At 37.4% G+C, this 23,967-nt stretch overlaps 3 protein-coding genes across 3 annotated transcripts; 1 reads left to right on the top strand and 2 right to left on the bottom strand.

The window, feature by feature from the left end:
- Nucleotides 1-16,039: 16,039 nt before the first annotated feature.
- LOC113356857 (uncharacterized mitochondrial protein AtMg00810-like) lies at nt 16,040-16,942 on the bottom strand. The gene has a single exon (XM_026600087.1). The coding sequence runs from the start codon at nt 16,940-16,942 to the stop codon at nt 16,040-16,042; it is 903 nt and encodes a 300-aa protein (XP_026455872.1).
- Nucleotides 16,943-19,450: 2,508 nt separating this feature from the next.
- On the bottom strand, nt 19,451-20,371 carry LOC113356848. The gene has a single exon (XM_026600083.1). The coding sequence runs from the start codon at nt 20,369-20,371 to the stop codon at nt 19,451-19,453; it is 921 nt and encodes a 306-aa protein (XP_026455868.1).
- Nucleotides 20,372-22,789: 2,418 nt separating this feature from the next.
- On the top strand, nt 22,790-23,644 carry LOC113356840 (trihelix transcription factor GT-2-like). The gene has a single exon (XM_026600072.1). It carries the CDS (start codon nt 22,790-22,792, stop codon nt 23,642-23,644), a length of 855 nt encoding a protein of 284 aa, XP_026455857.1.
- The last annotated feature ends 323 nt before the right edge of the window (nt 23,645-23,967 follow it).

Genomic DNA, 23,967 nt, shown 5'->3' with positions numbered 1-23,967 from the left:
GAAGAGGAGCTTTTAAAAGCTACAAAAGCATAAGTTGTGGTCCCACCTAAACTTTAATGTTTGATTTATCTTTTTTATCCCTATTTTATTTTATTAATGACAAAAGTTATCCTTAAATTTGTTACAATCAATTTTTCATTAATTATATTTTATTCTTTAATATTATTATTTTTTATTTTCAAACTATTTTATATACCATTTCCTTTGATTTGCAAATAATAAAAATAAATATTAAATAATATATAGTTCGATTTTTTGTTCGAAAATATATATATATGTGTGTCAAAAAATGGTTAAGTAATTGTTTTTTAACAATCATAATAATAGTGACAGTTAGTAAATTTAATATCATACATATTTATATTTAATAGTAAAAATAAAAATAAAAATAAAAATAAAAAAAATTTAAACCCCAAAAAATTGAATAAAACTATTTTAGAAATATGTTTGTTTTTGTCATTAATAATGGTTGAATATGATATTTTACCAAACACACTTTGGCTGCTTTTTTAATTAGCTTTAACTTTAAGTAATTTTTTACCAAACGTCTAACTGCTTTTTTCTCACAGCACAACACAACAACGCACATCAGAAAAGTGCTTTTACAAAAGCCGCAGCAATACCAAACTAAGCCTAAGCCTAAATAAAGTCAAATTATTTGATTAAATCACGGGGAGTAATATGGGCAAGAGAAAAATAACTAGAACTCTGTTGCCAAAGTGAAGAGGGCAGACAGAAGAACAGGGCAAACAGAAGAAAAATGAAACACCGCTGATTGCTTAATGTGTTATACATCTTTTATTTTGTTGGAATGTTATTTTTAAGTCATACACCGTTAATTGTGTCTAAAAAACTAAACACCTCTGAGTTTCTCGTAAAATTCTAAATTTGATATTGTTGTTTGTACTCATTGTGTATGTTCTTTAAAATCTTTCCAATGAGATAAAATTTGTAAACTTCGAAGACACTAATTTTTAGATATGTTATATTTAGTTTGCTTGCCAATTATACCCCTGAAAAAATAGGATATATAAAAAATTATAATACAATTTGACTTTTATACCTATTTGTCGTTCATCTTAGGTTTATTTACAAAATTATCTAATACCTATTTGCCTTTCCTATTGGTTTGCTTAGGAAAATGTCTAATATACCTATCTACCTTTTCTCTTTGGGTTATTTATGAAAATGTCTAGATTCTAAAGAAAAAAAGAAATTAAAATGAGGAGCATTTTGGTTTTTTAATAACAACCATTTCCAATTTTTTTATCACATTGGATCCAGTTTCTTCCAACATCTTACTTCAGATATTCTGTAAATGGAAATATCAGAAAATGCGTAGAGTATAAGAGATGGAAATTTAGCTTTTAAATGAAGAGAATGTGTTATCAGACATATAGTTATAAGCAAAAAGACTACATACAAACTGACAAACCTTTGATTTCTAGTGCCACACTCACACATGTTTGAAAGTACTAAAAAAAACCTAAGCACAAAATGAGTATGATGATAATTAATTCGTTATGAAACGCATAGAGGCATGATTTACTAGTGTAAGACAAGTTTATTCCAGTATGGGAAACTGTTTATTTGTTACATATTTATTATTTTATTTTATTTTTGGCTTGTCCATACGAGGTCTGATTTGTGTTCGAATTATTACTTGTCCGACTAATCATGGGCAAATCCCATTAAAAACATGGATTCCTCATTCCATTGGACGCCAGTACAACAAATACTTAGTTCTTTCCGACTAGAGTTGTCTACCTCAGTTATTAGGGGCGAGTTCCCTAGTTTCGTGGAACTCACCATAATTACAACGTTTCCAACTGTTTAAGATGTGAAATTTATGGAAAAATATTTTCTCTTGCAACACCAACACCTAGCATTTGGCATTTTATGATGCCACCAAACTATAGCTTAACCTATAATTACATTCCGGTTAGGTCAGAGCATATATGTGCTTGTAGCTTATGTTTCTCAGTAAGCGCTTGGATACAACTCGGCAGTATAGAAGATTACAAAAGCAAATAAGATTAACCCTATTACATAATAAGCTTTAACAAACAATTTTACGGTGATAAATGTTAGTTATTGAAGACTAATTAATTATTTTCTAAAGTTAGCCGTGGTTATTTAGGGAAGGGGTTTCCTAAACCGGTTAGAATTCTTGGTGGCCAAGTTTGTAACCTATATAAATAGGTAGTTAGGCCTTGTAGAATTTGTACATTGTGTAGAAAACGATTAAGAGATCGGTGAGAGATTTCTTGTATAGCTTTAGGGCTAAAGCTAGGGTTTCGTTGTGATAGCATATTGGTGAGGAACATGAGACAATGTTATCGTCTCGGGTAATTGATGCGGTGTAACTAAGGGTTTGCTGGGATTCACACGACGATATATTCGTTTTTTTCTTCATAGTGGATTTGAGTTGGTGCGGCTCAAAGTGGACGTAAACAATATATACAAGTTGTATGTATTGGTCGAACCACTATAAATCTTGTGTCTTGTGAGTTGATTTATGTTTCTCGTATTATTATGTTTGCCTGTGCTTGGTTTACTTATTATTCATCATAATATCTCAAGATCCTTTATTCCGCGGTTGTCAGTGATTATTCCCTAAGAAAATCATGACAAGTGGTATCAGAGCTCGGGTTAGAACTTTAGGGTTTATCGTAGTACGATTGGAGTGGGAGTTATGGGTGATAATAACGAAAGTACGGTAGCTAGGGTTAAAGTTTTTAATGGAAAGAACTTTGCGTTTTGGAAGTCTCAGATAGAAGACTACCTATATGAGAAAGACCTTGCTGATCCATTGGGTGGAGTTGCGAAAAAGGGAACACGCAAAGACGATGAATGGAATACTCTTGATCGCAAGTGTATAGCCATGATCCATAGATGTCTAACGGAGGAAGTCTACAATAACGTATAAGAGGAAACTAGTACGAAGGATCTTATGGATAAACTTGAAAAGTTGTATCAAAAGTCATCAGCCTCGGGAAAGATTATGTTGTGTGAACAATTATTTAATCTGAAGATGCAAGAAGGCGAAGCGATTTCAGCACATCTTGGGAAGTTTAAATCAATTATTTCTCAGCTTTCAAAAGTTAGTATTACTTTTGATGATGAAGTTCAAGCTTTACGGTTGTTGTCGTCATTACCAAAGAGTTGGGAGACTGCAAGGACAACCATTAGCAATTCCACAGGGAGCGAGAAGTTGAAGCTTGATAATGTGCAACAAAGGTTAATTGATGAAGAGGAGAGAAGAATAGAACAAGGTTATGTTTCTAGTTCTTAAGGCTCGGCCTTAAGTATGCATGAAGAAGATAGAGGCAGAAGTTCAAATAGGAACAACAACAAGACTAGATGGAAGTCTAGAGGAAAGTCTAGGGGGAGATCTCAATCCCGGCCTAGAGGTGTTGTTGAGTGTTGGGCGTGTAAGAAAGTAGGACACTACAAGCGCGATTTTCCGGAAAACAAAGGTGCTAATAATGGTGGAAACAAAGGTAATCAAGAAGAGGTCAACGTAGTTGCAGGTGAGGAACAGGTGAAGGTCCTTGTTGATAACAAGAAGATGATTACGGAAGGTTTTCTACCACTCTCTTAGGACAAGCAAGATGAGTCTTGGATTATAGACTCGAGAGCTTCTCTCCATGCAACGGGTGATAAGAGTATTATGATCTCTTATAAAGAAGGATACTATGGCCAAGTATTATTGGGAGACGGTGAAGCATGCGACATCATCGGTTTCGGTGATGTTATCTTGAAAGTCAATGGTTCGACTTGGAAATTGAAGGATTTACGACACGTTCCAAATTTGAAGAAGAACTTGGTGTCTGTGGGCCAAGTTTGTGATGATGACTGTGAATTTGTGTTAACGAAACACAATTGGAAAGTAAAGAAAGGGGCTATGGTGTTAGATCGTGGAGTTAGAGTCGGTACTCTATACCGGACTTCAGATGGAACTACTGTAGCAGTGGCTAGTAATGGTGAAGACACTAACTTATGGCATAGAAGATTAGGGCACATGAGTGAGAAGAACATGAAGATTCTATGTTCGGGAGGATATCTACCTAAGGTGAATTCTGTTGATATGAGTTTTTGTGAAGACTGTGTTCTTGGAAAGTAAAAACGAGTTAGTTTCAGCAGAGGAGGAAGAGACTTGAGAAGTAAAAAACTTGATTTGGTTCACACGGATGTATGGGGACCAATTGATGTTGCATCTCACAGAGGTTTCCAGTATTATGTCACCTTTATTGATGATTACTCAGGGAAGGTGTGGCTTTACTTCATGAAGAATAAGTTCGAGGTGTATGAAGTGTTTAACAAGTGGAAAGCTTTAGTTGAAACAGAAACTGATCTGAAGTTGAAGTGTCTAAGGTCAGACAACGGTGGTGAGTATGACAAAACAGAATTCTTACAGTTATGTGCTACAAATGGAATTCGTTTGGAGAGGACAGTTCCAAGGACACCACAGGAGAATGGAGTAGTATAACGTATTAATTGAACGTTGAATACACGTGCAAGGTGCATGAGGTTGCAGTATGGTTTGCCCGAGACCTTCTGGGCACATGCAACAGAGATGGCTGCTTATCTAATTAACAGGACACCTAGTAGTCCATTAGATATGAAGATACCAGAGGAGGTTTGGACTGTCAAAAAGGTAAATCTTTCCTATTTGAAAGTTTTTGGTTGTGTTGGTTATGTTCATCTTAGTCCTGGTGAGAGGTCTAAGATAGGTGGTCAAGCAAAGAAGTATATATTTCTTGGTTATGAAATTGACGCTTTTGGGTATAAACTTTGGGACTATGAGGGTCACAAAGTTATTAGAAGTAGAGATGTCACTTTTAATGAGAATGAGATGTACAAGGAAAAGAATACATCACAAGTTGAAGATGTCAGGTCAAGCAACGTCGATAAGGAGTTGTATATCGATATTGATGATGTTTCTGGAAGAAGTGTGGAACAAGAAGAACATGATGTTGCTGATGGCAGAGAAGTACAAGTTGAAGAGACTTCTACTGCAGTGGGAGTTATTCCTACAGTTTCACAAGAAGTACGAAGATCGTCAAGAACTCCTAAACCAAACCCAAGGTATGCTTTGAATTATCTATTACTTACGGATGGAGGCGAACCTGAAGATATTAAGGAAGCACTAGCAGCTGATGATTCAAGAAAATTGAAACTTGCTATGGAGGATGAGGTAAATTCACTTGATGAGAATGGCACTTGGGTGTTAGTAAAATTACCAAGAGGTAAGAAGGCGTTGCATAACAAGTGGGTTTTTCGGATGAAGTCTGAAGCAAATGGAGATATTCGCTACAAGGCGGGGTTGGTTGTGAAAGTTTTCCAACAAAAACATGGTGTTGATTGCAACGAGATATTTTCTCCAGTTGTGAAGATGACTACTATTCGAGTAGTGTTAAGTCTAGTGGCTTCTGAAGATCTCTACCTTGAACAGTTGGATGTAAAGACAACTTTTGTTCATGGTGACCTAGATGAAGAAATTTACATGAAGCGGCCAGAAGGATTCATAGTAAAAGGCAAGGAAGAGATAGTGTGCAAGCTAAAGAAGAGTTTGTATGGTTTAAAACAAGCCCCGAGACAGTGGTACAAGAAGTTTGATAACTTCATGCATAAAAGTGGTTACTCACGGTGTAATGCAGATCATTGTTGTTACTTCAAAAGAAATGGTTCTGACTACATCATATTACTACTGTATGTGGATGATATGTTGGTTGCCGGAACATCTCTACAAGAAATTGAGAATTTGAAGAAACAATTAGCAAGTGAGTTTGCTATGAAAGATCTTGGTGAAGCAAATCAGATTCTTGGTATGAGGATCATAAGAGACAGAGCTAAGGGTGTTATGCTTAGTCAGGCTGAATATATTGAACGAGTTTTGAAATGTTCAATATGGAGAATGCTAAACCAGTTAGTTCTCCACTTGGAAGTCAAATTCGAAGACAGATGAAGAAAAGGAGTACATGGCTACCGTACCATATTCTTCGGCTATTAGGAGTCTAATGTATGCTATGGTGTGCACGAGACTGGATATGCAAGCATCCCAGGAAAACAACATTGGGAAGCTGTGAAGTGGATTCTCAGGTATTTGAGAGGTAAAACAAACGTACCATTGTGCTATGGAAAAGGTGGTTCTATTTTGAGGGGTTATATGGATGCAGACTTCGCAGGTGATGTAGATAAAAGGCGAAGTACGACCGGCTATGTTTATATTATTGGGTCAGCTGCAGTGAGTTGGAACTCACGTTTACAGAAGTTGGTGACATTGTCTACTACGGAAGCGGAGTACGTTGCAGTAACAGAAGCGAGCAAGGAGATGATTTGGTTACAAGGTTTGTTTGATGAGTTGGGAAAGGAACAACGAGATAGTGTTCTGTTTAGCGACAATCAGAGTGTTATACATTTAGCCAAGAACTCAGCCTATCATGCTAGGACGAAGCATATAGATATTCGTTGTCATTTCATTCGGGATATCTTAGAAGAAGAAGAGTTAAACTTGAGAAGATTCTTGGTTCGAAGAATCCGGCGGATATGTTTACCAAGGGAGTTACGTCAGACAAGCTAAATCTCTGCAAGGATTTAGTTGGTCTCTCAGAATGAGGAACTGGGAGGGGAGCCGCACTGACACGAAGATGTTTTAGCACCATCAATACAAAGTTGAAGAAAAGAAGAATTGAAGACAATCAATGAGTCTTCAAAGTGGGAGATTGTTAGTTAATTGAAGACTAATTAATTATTTCCTAAAGTTAGCCATGATATTTTAGGAAAGGGGTTTCCTAAACCGGTTATAATTCTTGGTGGCCAAGTTTGTAACCTATATAAATAGGTAATTAGGCCTTGTAGAATTGTATTGTGTAGAAAACGATTAAGAGATCGATGAGAGATTTCTTGTACAGCTTTTAAGGCTAAAGCTAGGGTTACGTTGTGTTAGCATATTGGTGAGGAACAAGAGACAAGGTTATCGTCTCGGGTAATTGTTGCGGTGTAACCAAGGGTTTGCTGGGATTCACACGACGTTGTAATCGTTTTTTTATTCATAGTGGATTTGAGTTGGTGTGGCTCAAAGTGGACGTAGACAATATATACAAGTTGTATGTATTGGTCGAACCACTATAAATCTTGTGTCTTGTGAGTTGATTTATCTTTCTCGTATTATTTTGGTTGCTTGTGCTTGATTTACTTATTATTCATCATAATATCTCAAGATCCGTTATTCCACGGTTGTCAGTGATTATTCCCTAAGAAAATCCTGACAACAAATCCTCTAATAATTCAAACGTATAAGATCATTACAGTTCATAAATGTATACACGACAATGAATTTCATATACAATAGCTAAAGATTGTTTCCACGACTACAATCGTCTAGCTAAGCTTCACATGCATGTTTGTTGTTTGTTATGTTATCATCTAGACATGCATATTGGGATCATATTTTAGGTAACAATTAATAACAAACACTTAAAATGATTCCTTGAATATGTACTTTTGAGTTTCATGACTTATTTTTCATAACTTGACAACATCTGCTAATTATACATGTAAAATCAAACTACATGAGTGTTTTCTGACAGAAATAGCCACACCAAAGATAGTGTTAATTTTCTACCCATCAATTAAGTTTCAACTCAAGTGTCATGTCTTATTCAGTTCATGGTGAAGACTTTTTTATTTGGGGAAATCTATTTATTTAGGCTGCAAGAGTTTCTTTCAAGGTTGTATTCGAATTCAAGTGTCTTAAATGCGAATCAGAGGACCTAATGTGTAGCAAATATCAAAACTACCTTTGATCATTTGGACATAGATATATAAATAAAACCTCAAATCTAATCTTCGCCATCTCTTCTTTATCTGTCTCTATTTTTCTCCCTCATTTGGTTCTCAAACGACGATTTGTCGAATCGAAACAATTTCTATAACGTAAGAATAAAAAAACCCACCACTTTTTGTGCTTTTGATTGCTTAAATATGTTAGATTGTTTTGAATTCAATTTCAAGTTTCAACTTTAAGAACTACACGTGGCTGATAATTAATGAACTCCCAACCGTAAACAACAAATTACGGTTGAGAATTGATAAGATCCCAGCAGTATATATGTTAGGTAATAGTGAAATTACGGTTGGGAAATGAAAAACTCCATGCTGTAAGTTAGATCTAATTTTTTTATTAAGTCTAAAAAATATGGGTTCCTGGCCTTAGTGGTTCCGAAATCTGTTACTACAGTTAAAAAATTGTAAATATCCCGCCATAAATACATTTATATTGCTAGGTTCTCTCGAGTCCTAGCACAAACTGCACAGATGAAGTACTGATTATGGTGTGGGTATTCGATATTAGTTGAGATGTATAGATTCATGTTCTAACTCTTCAAAAATACTAACATATACAACATGCTTTGCAGTTATGTATAAATAGATCAGTTTATATGACAAAATTTTGATGACAGCCTAATACACCACCAGGCTTAAACCCACTAGGGAGGAAGCCTTAGGATCAATCCCCTTTCTAGGGTGTACTGTGGAGTTAGAAATGATGGGTTAGGCAGGTCGTGCCTGGCCTCCCACTAACACAAAAAAGAATAAAGATCATCTTACGATGAATATTAGATCTTACTTTAAGAGAGACACATAAAACCCTAGACTTTACTCATTACAACAAATCTCATTTCTCAAATTTTCACGGCTTTTCTTTATTTTCCCCTCTCGGCTTTCAAAAGTTTCAATTTTTTTCTTTACTTTGTTGATCTCGTCAGTTAATCCTCTTGAAAATTTTCTTTCTTCTTCATCTTCTTCAATGTCATTCACAGATTTACTAAACACTACTTTGTTAGATATTCTCAATATTGTTTGCCGATACGCGGAGTTTACGGTGGGTTTAGGAGGCAACGCCCCCTAGCAGAGTCCGAGACAGTGTCTCCTGGAAATTTTTTCTGGTTTTACTTTGGAAAACCTAGAAATTTCCTTTCAAACTTGAGCAGACTCGTCTCTTCCCATAAGTCACCATTAATGGCTTTTGGAAGCGTCTGTTGGTGATGAAACGACATAACCAACATGCATGAATATCACTATAAGTAGCGAAGACGTTCTCCCATTCTTCACAATCAATTCAACTTGTTTTCTCTCTTTCTAAAGCATCATCAGAAACATCTCTCGTGTGTTCTTGGTTGGGTCAAGGGGTGCAAACCTTGAATCCAATTTCTCTGTTATAGGGCTTTCATTGTATCCTGAAGGCATTATTTCACATACCTGTTGCAATCGCCAATTGATATTGGGAGGGTAGAAATAATCGTCTAAAATAAATCTATTCTAGCCTTGAAAGTCAGGAGTACAACAATTTCTTTTCTGTTTATTTCATCTGTGTGGGTAAAATACCCGATTGCCACGTGTCGACATCCCAAGGGATGAATATATGATGAGATGATGAGGTTGGAGCACCAAATCACTCGATGAGAAAATGATTTGTCTTAGTCGAGGCAACTGCACAAGCGCCACATGAATGACGCGTGTATTTAAAGGTCTAATCTGCTCAGACGGCCAAGTCTAAAAAGCAAGACCGCATTTAATGAAGGATAAGAACAGGACTTGGGTAGTTGGGCATCGTGACGGAAGACTCAGACGATCTATACTACGACCCAGAGGTGATGGAGCACGAGATTCTCCACAGAAGGGCAAAACGATCCAAGGGAGAGCAAGACAACTCGGAGGGAGGACCAAGTACGGCATCGCGAGGGACGGTATAGAACGAGTCCGAGGGAGCCAGGACGATGGATGACAGCTTACCCAGCTCGGACGATCAAGCGACTACGAGTTTATTCTGTATATAAATACCAATCCATGTACCAGGAGGTGGACAACTTATGTAATCTTTGATGGTTTTTCTACAGAGAATTCCTGAGAGAGACTTAGATAGAGAGAAAGTGAGAAATCTAGAAGAGATTTGTAACACTTTCAAGGGTAAGACCTTATAATCAATAAGAAAACATCTTCTTCTCCGTGGACGTAGGTCTTCATGGCCGAACCACGTTATATGCTTGTGTTAATCTTTACATTTCATGCTATTTACATCTTGTTCATGATGAATCTTGTATGTTTCAATAGTTTTTAGTCTTTAATCTTACTTGGGTGTAGTAGTCAGAAAATATGCAGCTACATCATCCTCTATTTGAACCCATTTTCCAACATACTTATCAACAACCACCTTGCCTCCTGTTACAAATAAGTTTACAACTTTTGACTCGATTTCGCCTGATCGGAACGATGACAAATGGTTGTGCTAACTACTACTAGGAAAAGAAGACGATGGTAGTGAAGAAATGGATTCCCACGTTAGGAATTCTTCAAGCGCTAAAGGGCCGCCACCGGGCATCGTTTCCAGGTAAAAAAAGTTTCTTTTTTGTCGTCTCTATGTGAAGTATTTGATTGTGTCATTTTAGTGGTTTTAATTTACATGGAAATGGTTTTTCTAAAGAATTTCTAAAACTTTATGTTACCAGACAGAGAAATTCAATTATTACAAGGGAACTAAAGAATTGTCATCATCTTACACGGTGAATGTTTGCAAAATTTACTAGTGCATTATAGTGAGCTTAAGAATTTAGATAATTCATATTTTCTCATCTAATTATTAAAAACCTATTTTTGTTTTTTTTTTGATCAAACCAGATTACATGGTACAAAACCAAACTTAAGTCCTACGGAAGAAGAAGTATTTGGTGTGAAAACAACATTCTCGTGTTTAGCTGATTCCGTATTACATGAATTTTGTTCTGATGCTGAAAATGATTATGTGTATGAAGAATTGGGTGAAAGTTTGTGTAGGAAGAAGCGAAAGAGAGAAATCCACGACGAACTTAAACGTCACTTTGAGGAATTGGTGAACAAAATGATGAAGAAGCAAGAGGATATGTATAAGGTATTTCGCCAGAAGTTAGAGCAGATGGAGAAAGATAGGAATACCAGGGAGGAAATTTGGAGGAATCTTGAAAGGGAAAGGATGAGGAAAGAGACAGGGCAGATGGAGCAAGATAGGATTACAAGAGAAGTAAGTTGGAGGAATCTCGAAATGGAACGGATGAGGGAAGAAGAGGAGAGGAGGGCTGAAGACGCTCGTCGAAGTTTAGCTCTCCTTTCTCTCTTAGAGAAGTTCTTGGGACAGCAGGTAATTAATACTCCAGGACCCCTTGAACAGCAGGAAATTAATACTCCACAATCCATAGAGCAGCAGACAATCAATATTCCAAAGTCTCTGGAAATAATTTTGCATGATCAGAGTGATCAAAAGAAACTAGGGAATATGAAATAGACTAAGCAGGAAGCACAAGCCTTAATCTCCCTTCGACGACAATTGAACAAAAACTCCTTACTAGTCCCAAAAATTTTCTAATGTGGGAAGAGATGTCTCTGGGATTGGCTTCACTGGGATTTACTAAGACTGCGAAGCAGTGTGAAGATAAATGGAACAAAATGAAAAGGTGCTACAAGAAAGCTGAGAGAAGTGGAAAATTGCAGGCAGGAAATGCAAAGGGATCCCAACATTTTCAAGAACTGGATATGTATTACAAAGAACAAAGGCTTGATATATAGCCTCAACATGAAGGACAAGCCTTAATCTCCCTTCGAATGGCAATAGAGCGAAAATTCCTAACTGGTGCCACAAAATTTCGAATGTCGTGGGAAGAGATGACGGAAGAGATGTCTCGGGGAATGGCTTCAATGGGATTTACTAAGACTGCAAAGCAGTGTAGAGAATAGAGATAAATGGGACAGTATGAATTGGTGGTGGTATAAGAGAGCAGAGAGAAGTGGCAACACGTGGGCAGAAAATGCAAAGACATGCCCATATTTTCAAGAACTGGATATGATGTACAAGAAAGGTGTCTTTAGTTTTGAAAAGGCTCCCGAGGCTGAAACCGAAGCTAATTAAATGAAATCATCAATTAAAGAACATCAATCAATATTATTTTGATGGGAGAGCATCAATCTATCTACCGAAATGGTAATTTTGTTAACATCCTTAGAGAGATATCACCATTTTGCTTCAGTCATTTTCAGGATGATTCAGTCTCTTCTCATTCCCAAGAGGGTAATTTTGTAGCCGATCTTCTTTCCAGGATGGCTATATCAGCTGATGAAAATTATGTTTGGATTCGCCAACCTCCTCCCTTTATGAATACTCTTTGGTATGAGGATGCAATTGGGAGGGCTTTCTCAGTGCTGTAAAGCCCACCTAGTTTCTAATATAGAACATGTTTACCAAAAATCTATCTATTGAAATTAAAATGAAAATCTCTTTAATCATTCTCTTGGTTTGCCATCTTATTCAAATACTAGCTTTTTCTCTCATCTTGTAATGATTAAGGTCGAAAATCGGAATGAACGTTGATTTCATTTTTGCTTTCCTGCAATGTTTCCTTGTATTTATCAAGGGTTTTCTCTGATATCATTTTTGTCAGGGGACAGGTAGTGATTGTTTTGGGTGTTTCCGGCAATGAGAGTTTGATCCGGCTTGTTGTTAATACTTAATATTGGAGTAGGTACTCAACCAAATCAAGTCAAATTATTTGATTAATCACTGAGAATACAATGTGCAAGAGTAAAATAATTACAAACACAAAAACCAAGTCTTATAAAGGATAGAACTAAAATTATTGCATCATCTACCGGTCTAGTTGTTTTTGCTCCCAGAATCTAACCGCCTCTAGTGCACAAGACAGAAAACATTATTGTAACAAATTCAATTTGATACTGGAAATCCAAGTTTGGTTGCATTTTGCTCGTATTTCAGTTTTGGAGGGAGATTTTCTTACTTGCCCGTACTGAGTCTTATAACTGGGTTTGAAGTCGACTCATTTGTCTCGGATATATATCTCATTACTGACACAACGGCCCTCAGGCATGAATAATTCAGATTCCAGATCATTGATAAAAAACAGCTTGCACTTTGTAGAGCTCCCAAATTCAGTATGCTTCAAGCTTTGAGGCATCTATTAGTTGGAAAACGATTAATAAAAAAATAATTTTTTAAAAGTTTTAATAAAAAATTATAATTTATTGTTTTATTTTGTGAATGAAACTTTTTACACAAAATTGGTTAAAAAGACCAAAATCAACAATTTCTGGGTGAAATGGACAGTTAGGTTTTGATATTGTTTAAATGGACAAAAATGTAAAAATAGGCAGGATGTAACCAGTTTCATCGTGCCCATTTTCAAATATTTTTTCTTATTTTTAATTTACACAGGATGTATCCAGTTTCATCCTTGCTATTTTTTAAATTTAAGCTAGGATACTATTTTTTTTGGCCATTTCACCCAAACTATTTTTTACTCGTCCATTTGAACCGTGATTTATAAATATTTGGACAAATGACCCATTTTCCGAACTTTTTAGTCCCACATCGTTGAGTTTCCAATTTTTAGTAGTTTTAAGAAACTATATAAACCTTTTAGTCCCACAACGGGGAGTTTTTCTTCTTAAGTTGTACTTGTCAATTATATAAACAAATTCACTATTTTTGTAAAATCTATGGGAAAGGGGTTGCTCTATATTTTTGTGATTTACAAACAAACATATATTGCTCAATTCATTATGGAATCTGAGAGTATTGAGTTAGATAAAGCACGAGAGGGGGCCGAGTGCCTAAGATGTTTTTTAGAAGACATTCCTCTCTGGCATAGGCCTGTGCCAGCTATATCTATACATTGTGTTAGCCAAGATATAATAGCTAAAGCTGAAAATAACTAATCTCAATTGACGTTATTTCCATTGATTGGATAAAGTCCAAGGAGAATATCGCGCAATCTTTGACGAAAGGTTTATCCCAAGAGATAGTTAGAAATGCATCAAGGGGGGAGGGGCTTAAGCTCATAAATTAAACTTTCCATGAAGGATACTCAACCTTGCTGACTGGAGATCCCAAGATCAAGGTTTCGAATGAGACAACTAATTTGTGGTGGGTAAAGGTAAACACTATCAGAGAATTTTATTCTCTGTCCCTTCCCTATGGTGTAGACGTGATAGTGTGACTGCATGTGAAGGATGACTTTTAAGAAGTCTTAATGAGTTCTACAGTTTCAATTTAAGATTGAAGTGGGGTCTAGCAGTAACACTCTTTATGGAAACTCACCTATCTGAATGAGGAAGTGGGCCGCTTCCTATGAGAATATGAGCTTTGATTCTCTAGAGCATTCTGAGAAACAGGATATGTCCAGGGCCAAATTGGACAAAACGGCACGAGCTTGGCAGCAATCTTGGAGATATCACCCGTGGTTGTTATCATGAATTACATGAAATGCTAGCAGTTCAAGACATAGTTCACTGTCTCTAGCAAGTAATTCCGGTAATATCTCACTAAGCAAAGGTTCAATACCTCATGGACACCTCTGCCTAAAATGGTATTTACTGCGCTTTTTATGTGATTTTCGTTTTGATAGTTTTGGTATTACTGGAACTTAGGACCTAAATGTCACTAAGGGTTCACTAGTGCTTTTTCACTTTGGTGAAAGATACCTATAGTCTCACCATGTGAGAACTAAATATGAAAGCTCTCAATACTATTATGATTTATGCAATCCATAGTATGACCCTGGGGCAACACACTTTTGTGTGAGGGAGAGGTCGTAGAAATGACTAGTATGATTTCAACACTTGCACGATCAGTCTGTTTGGATCGTGAGGTTGGGATGTTGATTTACCAAGATCTATCTGTGTTTTCATGTTTTATTGAGTTTTCATTCATGTGGGGGATTGTTGGAAAACGATTAATAAAAAATAATTTTTTAAAAGTTTTAATACAAAATTATAATTTATTGTTTTATTTTGTGAATGAAACTTTTTAGTCCCACATCGTGGAGTTTCCAATTTTTAGTAGTTTTAAGAAACTATATAAACCTTTTAGTCCCACATCGGGGAGTTTTTCTTCTTAAGTTGTATTTGTCAATTATATAAATAAATTCACTATTTTTGTAAAATTTATGGGAAAGGGGTTGCTCTATATTTAGAGGGACCCCCAAGGAAAAAAAATATTTTATATTGTTGTCTCAAGCGTTCGAGATTTTCCTTAATGGTTTTTCGGAGTTGCCAAGCTCAAGTTGAGCATCTACTACATATGCCAGTAGTAGGTGTAGTAGGGTGTTTTATCCTGGAGATATCCGTCCTGTGAGGGCTATAGCATCACTCTTGAGTGTAGACGGGCGCTAATGTCTTAAGGGCAACGTGTTGAACACGTGACTCACTCTGTTTTTCCAAAGTTTTGCTTTGTTGTTGTTGTGGAGATATGAGAAGCTCGTTCATTTCGTCAATCGATCAATTCCATTATAAAGGAAATAAGTATCAATAACTTTTACTTATTTGATTTTTTCTTTATTTTAATTATTGCACCCAACACTATTTAGACTTGCTTGTTCCATATGGCCATATGTGATATGTGTGTGTGTCTCATAATTTCCTTTTTAGTCTTGACTGAAAGCCCATATAATATGTATCTGCACTCGAACACGAAGAATACATAATAAATTACATTCAGAAATCAGATGCCAAACAAAAATGCTCATAATGAAACAACACACAAAATCGAACTCATTTTTACTTCAAATTAAAAAAAGTCTACCTAAAACTAAATTATCCATTCAATCATCTAAACTGTGAATAAAACTAACATATTTCAATAATGTGAAACTTCGGATTTGTAGGTATTTATGAAAAACTTAACATCATTGATTTAATCTTCGGTATTTAATTTATTTATTTATCAAATATATAATAGGTGAATTGATATTTACGGAATCATTGAAATAAGTTTCCTCAAACATCTTGTTTCGTGGATTTTGTAAATGATGAAAATGAAATGTTCTACATTTGGATCTCTTGGATAATGGTGAAACTCCCATGAGAGCTTTCCCTCTTTTCATTCGTTATTATATGTCAAAAGAATGTCAATGAGTATCTCACAGTAATTGAGAATACTTCACGGTAAAGAGAGAATAATGCTAAGAAAGGAAATAAGATAATATCTAATCTATTACACCCCCTTAGTCGGAGCGGGAGAAGAGAAGACGCTCAGAGTAGCACGTAAACGAGTAAATAGCTGTCGTGGAAGCCCCTTGGTAAAAATATCAGCATATTGATTTTCCGAAGGGATGTGTAGTACATGAATATCACCAATACGAACGCGATCACGAACAAAATGTATATCAATCACCACATGTTTGGTGCGTTGATGTTGCACAGAGTCGCCAGACATATAGACGCCACTGACGTTATCACAATATACAATGGTGGCACGTCGTAGAGGTAGATGAAGCTCAAGAAGTAATTTGCGAAGCCAAGTAGTCTCTACAACAGCATTGGCCACTCCCCGATATTCAGCTTCAGCACTTGAGCGAGAGACAGTTGCCTGACGCGTAGAAGACCAGGAAACTAGGTTGTCACCTAGAAAGATGCAGTATCCGGAAGTGGATCGACGAGAATCCGGACACCCAGCCCAATCAACGTCAGAATAAGCAGTTAATCCAGTGAGTGTAGTAGCAGACGTGAACAAGCCATGATCAAGTGTACCCTTAAGATAACGAAGGATTCTCTTAAGGGCCAGCATGTAAGGCTCCCTAGGGTCATGCGTAAACAAACATACCTGCTGAACTGCATAAGAAATGTCCGGTCTAGTGAAGGTGAGGTACTGAAGAGCCCCATCCAGGCTTCGGTATAAAGTAGGATCCTCGATCACAGGACCGGATGTTGCACTTAGTTTCGAATTGGTATCAACTGGTGTGGCCACAGGATTACAGTTTGTCATAGATGCACGAGCAATGATGTCCTTCGCGTAAACTGACTGAGACAAATAGAGGCCTGAAGATGAGCGGTTAACATAAATACCAAAAAAATGATGCAGCGGGCCAAGATCAGTCATGGCAAGCTCTCGTTTCATCAATGTAATAAATTTGCCAAGAAGATGATCAGTATTTGTTGTTAAAATGATGTCATCAACATATAAAAGTAAGTATGCCATCTCGGATCCGGATTGGTAGACGAAGAGAGAGGGATCACATACACTACCACGAAAACCACAATTGGTATGAACTTCACAAATCGCTGAAACCATGCACGAGGAGCCTGCTTTAGACCATAAAGTGAACGAAGAAGTCGACATACATAATCAGGGTGTTCAGGATCAACAAACCTCAGAGGCTGATGCATATAAAATGTCTCAGTCAAATCCCCGTGGAGAAACACATTCTTGACATCCAGTTTATGTATAGGCCAAGAACGTGACGTGGCAATAGTAAGCACTGTACGAATAGTCGCTGGTTTGACAACCGGACTAAACGTTTCAAAACAATTAACTCCAATTTGTTGGGACTTACCATTTGCAACTAGGCGTGCCTTGTGACGTTGCAAGGAACCGTCAACATGAAATTTTTCGCGAAAAAGCCACATAGAACGAATAACATGTGCATCTCGTGTCCGAGGAACAAGTTCCAAAGTATTAGTTTTCAACATGGCAATGTATTCATCTAGCATGGCTGCATTCCAGTTAAGGTCCCTAAGAGCATAAAGGTGGGAACGAGGCAACATAGAGATCTTATATTTGGACTGAACATGAATATTGAGTTTGTGATTAGGGAAAAAAATGCCTCGGGAGGCCCGAGTGACTGGACGAGAGGGATGAGGGATAGGTGGAGCCGTAACAGTGGGAGGATGTACAAGAGTGGGAACTGGAGAAACTGAACTAGGGGAGGCAGATGGAATGGAGATTGTAGGCTGTTCATTTGAAGTAGTAGGAGCTGGACTGGTAGATGTGGTAGCGGAAGAAGTGGGAGCTGGACTAGTAGATGTGGTAGCGGAAGAAGTGGGAGGCACTGTAGGTCTGCGCCTGTGAGGAGGAATATATGGAATAGGGGAACTGAGGACATCAGACGAAGGGGATGAGGGAGGTGCTGACGGATAGGAAAGGGTGTCAGCAAAAGAGTGGTGGATAGGTGAGGGAGAGGGTTCTGAGTCTGTATGACCGGTGGGAGTAGGTGTTGCGAAAGGGATGACAGTTTCATCAAAGGTTACATGATGAGAGATAATGATTTTATGTGTGGTAAGATCGAGACAACGATAACCACGATGATTGACAGGAAAACCAAGAAAGACATATTTGGTCGAGCGAGGAGCAAGTTTGTGAGGTGTGGTGGAGGAAAGGTTAGGATAGAAAAGACATCCAAAAATACGAAGATGATCATATGTAGGTTGTCGACCATAGAGAGCAAACACAGGAGATCGAAAATGGAGAATTTTGGTAGGAAGAATGTTATGAAGATAGACGACCATGTTAAGAGAGTCGGCCCAATATTTGGAGGGAATTGAGGCGTGAGACATAAGAGTACAAGTAATGTCGTTAACTCGACGAACTATACGCTCAGCCTTGCCATTCTGGGAACAGGTTTGAGGACAAGAGAAACGGAAGACAAATCCATTTGTATGAGCAAAATTATGAAAAGAAGAGTTATCAAACTCACTACCTAAATCACATTGAAAACTTTTGATGTCACGCTCAAATTGAGTTTTAACGAAAGAGTGAAATTCCAAGAATTTGGTGTAAACTTGAGATTTGAATTTTAAAGGATAAACCCATAGATAATTAGTGAAATCATCCAATAAAATAAGATAATATCGAAAACCTGTTTCAACATGTGATGGACAGGTCCATAAGTCACTATGAATAATATCAAAGGGAGCAAAAGTATTGGAATTGGACTCAAAAAATGGTAATCTAACATGTTTGCTAACTTGACAAGAATGACACAGTTGAGAATGAATTTTTATTACACGAAATAAAACTTTTGGTGCATAAGACATCTAATATAGCTTTTCCAGGATGACCAAGCGGATTATGCCAAACATCTGGCGAACAAACAGCAAGAGAGATGGGTTGAGGCAAGAGCGGAGTAGGAGGAGATACGATGGACTTGGTGATAGGATAGAGCTCTCCAGAACTGTCACATCATAGAATAGTCTTCTTCGAAATCAGATCCTTCACGGAGAAACCAGATGGGTCAAACTCAACAGATACATGATTATCAGTAGTAAACTTGCGGACAGACACTAAGTTTTTGATAATGTCAGGGACAACAAGGGCATTTTTTAGATGAAGAAGACGAGAAGGAAGATGTATGAACTTGGTACCACTAGCCGTAACTGGTATACTACTGCCATTGCCAAATAGAATAGAGCGAACATTGCTAGAGTTGAAAACGTTATGCAGCGTACCTGGATTTGAAGTAAGATGTGAGGTAGCCCCGGTGTCCATATAGAAATCTTCATCAGGAGGTTGAAGACTCATGGAGCTATATGCCTCTGCAATATCATCTGGTTGGAGAACTTCAATGGTCGGAATGAAGTAAGCTTGGCCACGACCCAATCTAGGTGACCGTGCGCGTTGGGAGCGATGTTAGTGTTGTTGTGGAGGGCGTGGTTGCCAAGCAGGGGTTGTAGGGTACGGGCAGGGAGGCACAGGCCAGTAGGGAGACCAGTGAGGATGGTAGTTGGGCTGACGGGAGTAGCCTGGAGTCTGATGGGCCGTGTGATGCATGCTGGGAGTTGGCAGGAGAGGTGGTTGGGCCGCTGGGCTTTGGGTCCAGTTAACATTACCGCTGGAGGGTGGTCGTGGACCACGTTTGCTGTTGCTGGGACGATGTTTTCGCTGATTTTGGCGCTGCACGGGGGAGGCAGCAGCAGCCAGTGCCGTCGGTGTAGGATTTAGGGTTTGTTGAGAACGCCTTATCTCTTCCGTTCTCAGTTGAGATCTGGAAGAATCAAAACTAGGCATGGACTGTTGAATGAAAGATGCAACAGTGTTGTATTCCTCCGTAAGGCCATTGACAAGTTGAATAACCAAACACTTGTCATTCATCGGGAAGTCGAGATCACTTAATCGGTCGGAGAACGATTTAAGTTTATCACAGTAATCATCAACACCATTACAGTCAGTAAATTTAAGGTTAACAAACTTACTTTCAAGGGTTGCTGCGCGGCTGCCTTTGTTGTCTTGAAAGAGCTTCTTGAGGTGATCCCAGATTTCTTTAGCAGTTTTGCCTGATTTGAGAACGGTGAGCATCAAATCTTTGGCCATGGAAGAGAACATCCACTGGCGACAGAGTGCATCTAGCTTTTTTATGGTAGCGGCATCAAGATCTGTTGGAGTTGCTGAGCCGTCAATGAGAAAAACTAGATTATGAGCTTGGAGATGGAGTTCGAAAAGGAAAACCCATGAAGAATATTTATCCTGTTTGATGTCCAGGAGAATGGGTATAAGAGTTTTGATGTTGGTGACAGCAAAGGCTGGATGTAACTTTTTCGTTTCACCGGCCATTCGATTTTTTTTGTGCAAGAGAAGAAGAGGGATTGATGGATCGGTTTTAGGATAATACCATCTTGGATAATGGTGAAACTCCCATGAGAGCTTTCCCTCTTTTCATTCGTTATTATATATATGTCAAAAGAATGTCAATGAGTATCTCACAGTAATTGAGAATACTTCACAGTAGAGAGAGAATAATGCTAAGAAAGGAAATAAGATAATATCTAATCTATTAGGATCCTTTTTTTCGAATCAATTTTTTCCAAGTAAATTGTAAACACATAAATACATGCAAACCTTTCTTATTTTCTCATTTCACACCATTTGAAATTGAGAATATTGAGCAATTAACAAGTATGAAAATTTATTTCTAAAAGTGTCTTAATGATGGAGATTGTTTTCCGGTGAAATCTATTTATTTGGGCTACATGATTATTTTTTTTGAGGGTTGCAATAGAATTCAAGTGTTTTAAATGCGGATTGGGAGACTTAATACGTAGAAAATATTAATTATTTTTGATTAACTGAATCTAAATATATAACTAATTAATTTGAAGCAAAAGAAAACCTCAAATCTATTCTTCTCCGTCTCTTGTTTATTCATTTAATAAGAATCGTAAGAAAAAAACCCACATTTTTTCTTGCTTTTTATTTCTTAAATAGATTAGTTTTTGTTAAATTCAATTTCAATTTTCATTTTCAAGGACAAATTTTGTTTTGTTGATTTTGTATTTAAAATAAGCAAAATGTTCACCTTTGATCGATTTGTATTTGGATTCTTGCGCGATCAAATTCTTTTGAGCTATATGGAAATAAGCACATAGATGCACATCGAACCTTGCATGCTTATTATAATTATTTTCAGAAGAAAAACCTTGTTTCTTTCTAATTTCACACCATATGAAACGATGAATATTAACCTCAAAACTAGTGTACAACGGTCTTTCATTTTACAAGAAATCTTCTTGAACCGTAATTTCAAACTAAACAGAAACGTCGCACGCACCAAAAACCAAAAATGGGACTTGGTGGTGAGGCCTACAAAATTTATGTGTATGAACGGGTTTTTTTGTGGTTCAAGTAGATCGTCATTAATGAATTGCGGCTCATTTTGGACGTTCGAGCTTAGCTTGTTGCTAGGCTTCCGACCACTTTTTTACAAGATGGTAGTCTTTTCAAGTTGTAATGTAAATTGTAACGTAAGTTATTTCATAAAGAAAAAATGAAATAAAGATTGTCACTAGCCATTGGAGATCGTCAGATTATCTTAGTGAAAAATCAACAATCCACGATTGGGATCGTCAGATTATCTGACTGAAAAAAATCAACAGTCCACAATTCTGTTTCGAGTTACGGTGAGAATTTAACCACGTCGTCATCATCAGATAAAACATGTTTCTCAAAAACAAAACCCTAAAAATCATACTTTGACTCCTCGCTTTACTTTCCTCTTTCACAAAATTTCAATTTCACCGCTTTTTTTTTGCCTTTGAAAAACTTCAGTTTTTCTTTCATGAATTCATCAATTAATCATCCTCTAGAAGATTTTCTTTCTTCTTCATCTTCTTTATTTTCTTCAATGTCGTTCACAGATTTACTAAACACCAGTTATCAACCACCACCTTCTTCATCTGAACTCCAATTTCGATCAGATTTACCACCTCTTCAAAAATTGCCTCCTGTTCCCAACAATTTTACAAATTTTGACTCAATTCCGCCTGATCTGAGAAATGGCGAATGGTTTTGCTCATCAGGAACAAAAGGCGATGGAGGCGGTGGTGTCAACGCTACTGGTGATGATGGTGAAGAAATGGATTCTCAGTTTAGGGTTTCTTCTAACCCAGAAGGCCCGCTTTCGGACATCGTTTCCAGGTAAAAACTTTTCGTTTTCGTTTTGACTCTGTGTGAAGTATTTGTTTGTCTCAATTTAGGAGCTTTGATTTAGAAATGGTTTTTGTAAAGAATTTGTAAACCCTAAATCACCACACAGATCCAAAAACAAAATTGTGCACAGAAATTCAATTATTACAAGGAGTAATTTACTAGTATATGTCAGTGAGCTCAAGAATTTAGATAATTCATATTTTCTGTTTGATGAAACCAGATTACATGATCCAATTCAAGAACCAAACGTATGTCCGATGGAAGAAGAAGAAGAAGAAGAAATTGGTGTGAAAACAACACACTCGTGTTTAGCTGATTCTGTATTACATGAATTTTGTTCTGATGCTGAAAATGAAAATGTCTATGATGAATTGGGCGAAAATTTGTGTAGGAAGCGAAAGAGAGAAATCTGCCACGAAGTTAAAGGTCACTTTGAGGAATTAGTGAATAAAATGATGAAGAAGCAAGAGGATATGTATGAAGAGCAAGAGGATAAGTACAAGGTAGTACTGGAGAGACGAGAATATGTATAAGGTATTGCTGGAGATGATAGAGCAAAAGGAGAAAGATAGGATTAGTGAGGAAGTGGTGAATAAAATGATGAAGAAGCAAGAGGATATGTATAAGGTATTACTTGAAAAGCAAGAGGATAAGTACAAGGTAGCACTGGAGAAGCAAGAGAATATGTACAAGGCATTGCTCGAGACAATAGAGCAGAAGGAGAAAGATAGGATTACAAGAGAAGAAATTTGGAGGAATCTTGAAACGGAAAGGATTAGGAAAGAGACGGAGCAGATGGAGAAAGATAGGATTACAAGAGAAGAAACTTGGAGAAACCTTGAAAACGAAAGGATGGGGAAAGAGGAGGAGAGGAGGGCTGAAGACTCTCGTCGAAGTTTGGCTGTCCTTTCGCTGGTAGGGAAGTTCTTGGGACAGCAGGTAATCGATAATGCAGGACCCCTTGGACAGCAGGAAATTAATACTCCACAATCCATAGAGCAGCAGAAAATCAATGTTCCGCAGTCTTCGGAAATAATTTCGCATGATCAGAGTGGTCAGAAAAAACAAATGTTTCATAATTGGACTAAACATGAAGCACAAGCCTTAATCTCCGTACGAATGGCAATAGAGCAAAAATTCCGACCTGGTGCTAGAAAATCTCGAATTTCGTGGGAAGAGATATCTCTGGGAATGGCGTCAATGGGAATTACTAAGACTGCAAAGCAGTGTAGAGATAAATGGGAGACTATGATCAAGTGCTTCAAGAGAGCAGAGAAAAGTGGCAGAACAAAGGCAGAAAATGCAAAGACATGCCCATATTTTCAAGAACTGGATATGTTTTACGGAAAACTTCTCATTGATCCTGAAAAGGCTCCCAAGGCTGAAACCGAAACTAGTTAAGAAAAATTCATCATCTAACGAGCATCATTCTATCTTATTTGGATGGGAGAGCGTCAGTCTATCTACCGAGAGGGTGATTTTGTTAACATCCTTTGAGGGAAACCACCATTTTGCTTCAGTCTCTTTCAGGATGCTTCAATCTGTCCTCACTACCGAGAGGGTGATTTTGTTGCCGATCTTCTGTCAAGGAAGGCTATATCAGCTGATGTAAATCATGTTTGTATTCACCAATCTCCTCCTTATCTGAATACTCTTTTGTATGGGGATGCAATGGGTAGGGATTTCACCCGTGCTGTGAAGCTCTCCTAGTTTCTAATTTAAAG

Source organism: Papaver somniferum, chromosome 1, assembly GCF_003573695.1.
Source record: "Papaver somniferum cultivar HN1 chromosome 1, ASM357369v1, whole genome shotgun sequence".
NCBI classification, from domain to species: Eukaryota; Viridiplantae; Streptophyta; class Magnoliopsida; order Ranunculales; family Papaveraceae; genus Papaver; species Papaver somniferum.
Note: the sequence above shows the minus strand (reverse complement) of the source record. Positions and strands in the feature narration are given on the sequence as shown.

Bases quoted from the DNA above. Each gene is read 5' to 3' on its own strand.
- LOC113356840 (XM_026600072.1), top strand. From the start codon at position 22,790: ATGATAGAGCAAAAGGAGAAAGATAGGATTAGTGAGGAAGTGGTGAAT.
- LOC113356857 (XM_026600087.1), bottom strand. From the start codon at position 16,942: ATGAAACGAGAGCTTGCCATGACTGATCTTGGCCCGCTGCATCATTTT.
- LOC113356848 (XM_026600083.1), bottom strand. From the start codon at position 20,371: ATGGCCGGTGAAACGAAAAAGTTACATCCAGCCTTTGCTGTCACCAAC.